Source organism: Mandrillus leucophaeus, unplaced genomic scaffold, assembly GCF_000951045.1.
Source record: "Mandrillus leucophaeus isolate KB7577 unplaced genomic scaffold, Mleu.le_1.0 Scaffold321, whole genome shotgun sequence".
NCBI classification, from domain to species: domain Eukaryota; kingdom Metazoa; phylum Chordata; class Mammalia; order Primates; family Cercopithecidae; genus Mandrillus; species Mandrillus leucophaeus.
In genome coordinates, this window is record NW_012103377.1 from 986151 (window position 1) to 993298 (window position 7148).

Here is a 7148-nt window from a genome sequence, read left to right on the forward strand (position 1 = left end):
GGATCACGAGGTCAGGAGATCCAGACCATCTTGGCTAACATGGTGAAACCCCGTCCCTACTAAAAATACAAAAAATTAGCCAGGCGTGGTGGCGGGTGCCTGTAGTCCCAGCTACTCGGGAGGCTGAGGCAGGAGAATGGCGTGAACCCTGGAGGCAGTGCCTGCAGCGAGCGGAGATGGCGCCACTGCACCCCAGCCTGGGCGAGGCAGAGCCAGACTCCATCTCAAAAAAATAAAATAAAATAAATAAAAATAAAAAAATTTTATCCCATAGTAATGAAATCTCTTAACAGCTAACGTAAGAAACAATACATACGCTACCCTTCAAAACTCCACTTATTCCTAGACTTCAGCACTTATTATGAATGGTATTTGTATCTTAAATACTTCCACAGTAGACAGTTCAGACATACACACACACACAAACCATAACACAAAGTTTTACACATACATTTAAAACTAAATCACCTCATGTGATTTAAATGAGAAAAATGAACTACTGACTTTTTTTCATTTTCTCAAATGCTACCACAAGAATTCTCACAAGCTATCAGCCCCAAATCTATCTTTTTCAGTATTTTGTGATAGCTGGTAGGTAGGAAAGTCATCCTGGATGACAGGTTAGTTCCCATTCATGTCACCCTTAGGTAACAGATATGATCCTTAAAGGCCTTAGTTTCGCTTTACTTCATCTTGGATTTGCTCCACACTGATTTGTCCAAACCAATTGTGAGGTATTTACCTATCAACAGAAGAGCTGCATCCATCACTGCTGCACCATTCAGCATAGTAGCCATCAAAATATCATGGCCAGGACAGTCAACAAAGGAAACATGTCTAACAATTGAGAAATAACAATCAGCCTTAACATCAATCACTACTTAAACATGCTAGTTATAGATTTTTTTAAAGTTAAATCAACTTAGGAAATAATCTTATTGGTATAAAATGGTTACAGGGCTTGGTGTTTCTAGAACTTGGAAATAAGTTCACCAGCTGATTAAAACCACTGCAGATTACAAAGCAAATTAAATTAGTTATGTGCAGAACGGAAGATAAAGAAACTCCCAAATCCAACGAAAGTGAAAATGGTATAGAATAATCGTGTAGAGTATATACTGAGAATGTCATTGATTTGAAAGCTAAAACTTATAATGACTTATCCCAGCACTTTGGGAGGCTGAGGCAGGTGGATCACCCGAAGTCAGGAGTTTGAGACCAGCCTGACCAACTAGTGAAACCTGGCCTCTACTAAGAAAAAAAAAAAAAAATTTTTTCCAAAAATACCTGTAGCACCTTGAAAAGCTAGAATTGCCCATTTGAAACAGAGATGGCAGCCCTTTTTAAAACAAAACTATGGTATTCATTCAGAGTCACAATTTTTTTTTTCATCGTATGCTCACATTGTCATGATCTAAAACAGAGGTCAGCTCTTAGGCCAAATTTAGCCCACCACCATATCTATTTATACATATATTGCCTACATCTGCTTCTGTAATAGAAGAACAGAAGCAACAGAAACTCTGGCTTGCAAAGCTGAAAATATTTACCATCTGGCCCTTTGTGGAAAAAAGTTTGCTAATCCCCTACTAAGGACCAGGACTACAGTGAGACAAGCGCAAACTTTAAGAGAATGCCAAAAAACTCAGTAATCAAGGAAAATGGCCAGGCATTGAGGCTCATGCCTGTAATCCCAGCACTTTGGGAGGCTGAGGCAGGCAGATCACTTGAGGCCAGGAGATGGAGACGAGTCTGGACAATACGGTGAAAGCCCGCCTCTACTAAAAATCTAAAAACTAGGCTAGGCACAGTGGCTCACACCTGTAATTCCAGCACTTTGGGAGGCCAAGGCCGGCGGATCACAAGGTCAAGAGAAAAAGACCATCCTGGCCAACATGGTAAAACCCCGTCTCTACTAAAAATATAAAAATTAGCTGGGCGTGGTGGCGCGTGCCTATAATCCCAGCTACTCGGGAGGCTAAGGCAGAAAAATAACTTGAACCAGGGAGTCAGAAGTTGCAGTGGGCCGAGACCACGCCACTGCACTCCAGCCTGGCGACATAGCAAGACTCCATCTCAAAAATAAATAAATAAATAAAAATACAAACTAGCTGGACGTGGTGGCTCATGCCTGTAATCCCAGCTACTCAGGAGGCTGAGGCATGAGAATTGCTTGAACCCAGAAAGTGGAGGCTGCAGTGAGCCGAGATCGCACCACTGTACTCCAACCTGGGCAACAGAGAGAGACTGTCTCAAAAAAAAAGAAGAAAGAAAAGAATAAGAAAGAAAAATATATGCATTCAATATTTTTAAAAAGTCAAAATTAATGCAAAAAATCAATCATAAACAAAATACAAAGCCATGCTGAGCCACAAAGTGATACTGAAGCAAGAGGGGAAACAAATTCAGTAATATTGAGTCTGCCTTTATTTAAAATTCTGATATTGTTTATCATATTTTTTGCATTAATTCCAAAAAAAACTGCATTAAAATATTTATCCTAATTACTGAGTTTTCTGGCATACCTCCACCCCCAGGCCCACTTAAATTTTGGGCTTGAGGTGAAGGCCTCACTTGTCTCTCCCTGGTCCCAGCCCTGCCCCAATCTAAACATTCCTTGTAGGGCATCTCCAATCCCCATAAACATCACTAGACAGATGTCAGTATCCTGATAAAAAACCAGGTATGCAATCATATTCAGAAAATAGATGGCGAACAAGTTCAAGTGTTTTAGAGAATTAGAAATGGCTCTGTTCATCTCTATTTAATATACAAAAACAGCACTGTTTAAAAGAAATTCAGGAAGCCTAGAAAAAGAATCCCTTCAATCCAATGAGTTGTTTTTCTATTTTGTTTAAGTGATACTTTTAGTTTGGAGAAATTGCAGGTAAGTATTTTAACTCAGGTTTAGATGCTTGACTTTTCAGATTTGCCATAAAAACATAAAACAATGGAAAAACAACAAAACCATTTAGCAATTAGGTTCATTGTTTAACATCTCAATATTTCAAAAAGTACAAAACAGAAGACAATAAAATATAAAGTGTAGTATGCTTAGCAAAAAAGAGGTCACCTGACTAATTTGAAGTTCCCTTTGGTCCCTGCAATGTCTGTAGGAAACTCATCAGGTGTACTGCTCCCACAAGATCTATAACATTCTGGCCGAGGGCAACTTGGGTCATCAAGTTTATAAATCTAAAATTTCAATAAAAAAAGATTTTGATTTATTATCTGCACAACAATTAAAGTTAGTTTCTTGTTCCACAGTACACAGCTTACCTTAGCATTAGCATATCCAAGCTTGATTGTAATATTTCTTTCTAGTTCATTTTTGAACCTGACGGTGTGAACTCCAGAAATAGCTTTGACAACTGTGGATTTCCCATGAGCTACATGACCAATTGTACCTATGGTCAAAGTTCAAAAAATTAATTCATGTGTATTTAATCACATACCAAATATTTTTTCAAATAGTGTTAAGTGTAGAAAACCCAAAGTCGGCTGGACATGGTGGCTCACACCAGTAATCCCAACACTTTGGATCACAAGGTCAAGAGATCGAGACCACCCCAGCCAACATGGTGAAACCCCATCCTACCAAAAATACAAAAATTAGCTGGGCGTGGTGGCGCGTGCCTGTAGTCCCAGCTACTGGGGAGGCTGAGGCAGGAGACTCATTTGAACCCAGGAGGTGGCGGCTGCAGTGAGCCGAGATCGCACCACTGCACGTCAGCCTGGCAACAGAGCGAGACTCTATCACAAAATAAAATAAAATAAAATAAAATAAATAAAATAAAGCCAAAGCCATAACTTACTGTAAATATCAACATAAAACCAACAGTGATTTCCATTTTTCCTCCTCCATACCCCTTCCTACTAGAAACGTGTTCTCATATAGGACTGAAGAGAAACTTCCATGTAACAGCTTTACTTAAAAAACATACTCTGGGACAGACTGGAGTGCAATGTCCTGATCACAGCGCACTGCAACCTCAACCACCTGGGCTCGAGCAATCCTCCCACCTCGGCCTCCTTAGTAGCTGGGACTGCAGGCATGCACCACCACACACAGCTAATTTTTTGTATTTTTTGTAGAGATGGGGTTTGGCCATGTTGCCCAGGCTGGTCTCCAACTCCAGGACTCAAGCAATCCACCCGCCTCCCAACGGGCTGGGATTACAGGCATAAGCCACTGCACCCAGCCAGAACTTTATATATTAAGGAACCTTCCAGCATTTCCAGATTAAAGTAAACAGGTATGATGGGCCCTGACACAACAAAAAGGGATTTGTGAACAAACAAGGAAACAACCTAAGTTTAATTGTAATTTGTTCCAATGATCAAATTATTGGGTCAATATATGCATAGTAATTCGCTTTAACTGGTATAGTCTTAGCATAGGTTGTTCGGAGATTAAGTTATGCTCCAAGGTCACCCCAACCAAAATTTTTAATGCAGGGGCAGTAGTTTAAGGCCTGTAGGCTTATTTGGGCTTTGTTTGCATTAATAAGTTAAAGCTTCAGACTGTAATACTGTAACTTTAATAGCCTCATGGTGGGGTCTTACTTTTTAACTAGGTTAAAAACTAGTCTTACTTTTTAACTATGCTGTTTATACAAACTCAAAATGTCCAAAATTTACACTCGGTCAACCTAACTTCTCCTCTAAAGTTCCAGGTGCCAATTAAGAAAAAAAAACCCTCTACTTAATCACAGCTTGTACATCAAATAAATCTTTCATAAATTCGGCCCTTGAAATAATCCTGTGTGGCAAGTACAGCCACATTTTCACCTCTTCCTTAAACTTCTGCTACGTATGACTACATACTGCCTTATGCTATTAAACTTTTCTTATGTCTCCATTTTTTCTTCTTACCAAGTCTGTAAGCTAGACATGGGCAGCATTCTTTGTGATCCCTTCCCCCGCAAATCTAGCAGGTGCTTTATTCACAAGGACTCAATATCTATTTCTTGAATATGTGAATCCTCATATTATCCAGGTAATCACACAAAAAGTGAGGTTAAAATTAATTGTTGGAGATCAAGAAGATCAGGTTTCTTAAGTTACTCTCACCTATATTAATTGTGGCTTGCCTGCTGATAACTTCGTGTGAAAGTGGCGTCAACTTGGTAACATCCTGCAATGAAATATATTTTAAAACATCGCACATAAAACAAAGCACAACTTTTCCTTTGACTTGACGTTTGCCATCTACATCTCGCCACCATCTGCACAGCTTTCTACTACTTCTACAGCGCCTTTCCTCTATCGGTAACTCTGTACTCCTATGGCTGGGAAGCTGTAAGAGCCCTTCATCATTACACAACAGACTACACCTCCACTCAACCATGGGATATCTGGGGATCAGAGGCTCCCCTAATCTTGGGAACATTAGCACTAAAAGTAATGTAGACAAGACACTCCCTTCCCAGACGTTAAGAGGCTGAAACCATGACAATCAACATCAGGACTTCCAGCCGAATCCTCCAGAAGCTCGAAGTCCCACGACCGTACACCTCTGCGCCCAGATCGTGGACTGGCCTGGGTACAGGCGGCGTGAGCATGGCTTAAGGCGCCCACCTCCAGGTCTCCCTCCTGACCCAGGCTCCTGACCCATGCTCCCGACACTGACTAGTACCAATGCCACCGGGAGGCTCGGTCATCTCCACTCCCGAGCTCACTCTGCATCCTCCCCAAGCAAAACCTCACCAACGTAGTGAGATCCTGACGTGAAAGATGCGGCTGCCCCAGAGTCACTCCAGCTTCTCCGCCCGCCATGTTGCCAGAAGAGGAAGGAAGTCACCCCGGCTGCCGCCTGATCGTCTGCAGGGGTCCTAGTGCGGGGCGGGGAAGCGGAGGCGGGAAGGCCGAGTAGGGGCTCAGGATGGCCAGTTCAGCAGCGGCCTCACTACTTGGACTTCTCTCCGCTTGAATCTGCACAGTGCCTGTCGGTAGGCTTACTGGAAAACACGGTGCAAAGTTGCTGGAGCAATTCGTCGCAGACCTGGTAGATATTTGTGCAGGCAATATTGAGGGCAGCCACCAAACCCCCGCCCCGCCCGGCCCGTGCGAGGCGGGTGATGCAACCCGGCGCGCCCGCTGGCCAGGGAGAGACCATTTCCGTTTCCTGTGGAGTTTCCCGAAACCTGGGAATCAGCTACGGTGTGAGAACAGAAAAGAGGGAGTGTCCACCCCGCCCTTTTTTTTTGAATACCGATTTCTGTAATTTAATAAGGCGAGATCGGCTCGGGGTCCGCGCCCACCTATGACGGGGCTCTTGGCTGGGAAAAGGCCGCGTGCTGAGCCCCGGCGGGTGGCGGGGCGGGCGCCCCCTCGCGGAAGTTTGGTGAAGGGCTCAGAGGGGCAGGGCTAGCAAAATCAGTCCCTAGCTTGTTCCCAGAGAGTGATTTCTAGGGCCCGGGAGGTGGGCCTTGGTGACGTTAGACTGCGTTCCCAGTGAATTTAGCTAGGTGTCGTGAGAGCATCTAAAGTGCGCTGTTTTGTTTTGGTTTTTTTTCTTAAAGAAGTAGGTCCAAAAAAACCTCGATTACCGATAAATCGGTATTTTAAAATTTAAAAATTCTTGACACCTTAACCCACTTTTCGTCGTGTTGAAAAGCAGTTGAGTGATTTTTTTTCTCTGTGCATTTCTATACAAATGTTGTCATAAACAGCTATTTCCTTTTTTGTTTGCAATAAATTTATTTACATAAAAACGTGTGAGACAACTATTATGCAAAATTATAGTAAAGAGAAGTGAAAAGATAATATGAAAGCCACAATGACGAATACTGAGAAGCCAAGCTCACTTTACAATACTTGTAAGTAGTCATCAAGTTAGCTTTTAGGAAATAAATATTATTAATGAGGCCGGGCACGGTGGCTCACGCCTGTAATCCCACTACTTTGGGAGGCCGAGGCGGCCGGATCACGAGGTCAGGAGTTCGAGACCAGCCTGGCCAATACGAAACCCCGTCTCTACTAAAAATACAAAAAAAAAAAAACAACACACAAAAATTCGCCAGGCGTGGTGGTGGGTGCCCGTAGTCGCAGCTACTCGGGAGGCTGAGGCAGGAGAATGGCGTGAACCCAGGAGACGGAGCTTGCAGTGAGTGTGCTGAGATGGCGCCCCTGGACTCCAGCCTGGG

At 43.0% G+C, this 7148-nt stretch overlaps 1 protein-coding gene across 1 annotated transcript in view; it reads right to left on the reverse strand.

Annotated features, from left to right (window-relative positions):
• The window catches only part of EIF2S3 (eukaryotic translation initiation factor 2, subunit 3 gamma, 52kDa), a 28208-nt gene extending 22112 nt beyond the window's left edge, over positions 1–6096 (reverse strand). Inside the window, exons 1-5 of the mRNA XM_011988035.1 lie at positions 5710–6096; positions 5074–5137; positions 3280–3407; positions 3074–3195; positions 743–837 (exon numbers count right to left, since the gene is read on the reverse strand). Coding sequence (XP_011843425.1) covers positions 743–837; positions 3074–3195; positions 3280–3407; positions 5074–5137; positions 5710–5778 — 478 coding nt within the window. The 5' untranslated portion in view covers positions 5779–6096. The remainder of the gene's footprint in view (positions 1–742; positions 838–3073; positions 3196–3279; positions 3408–5073; positions 5138–5709) is intronic.
• Positions 6097–7148: the final 1052 nt, after the last annotated feature.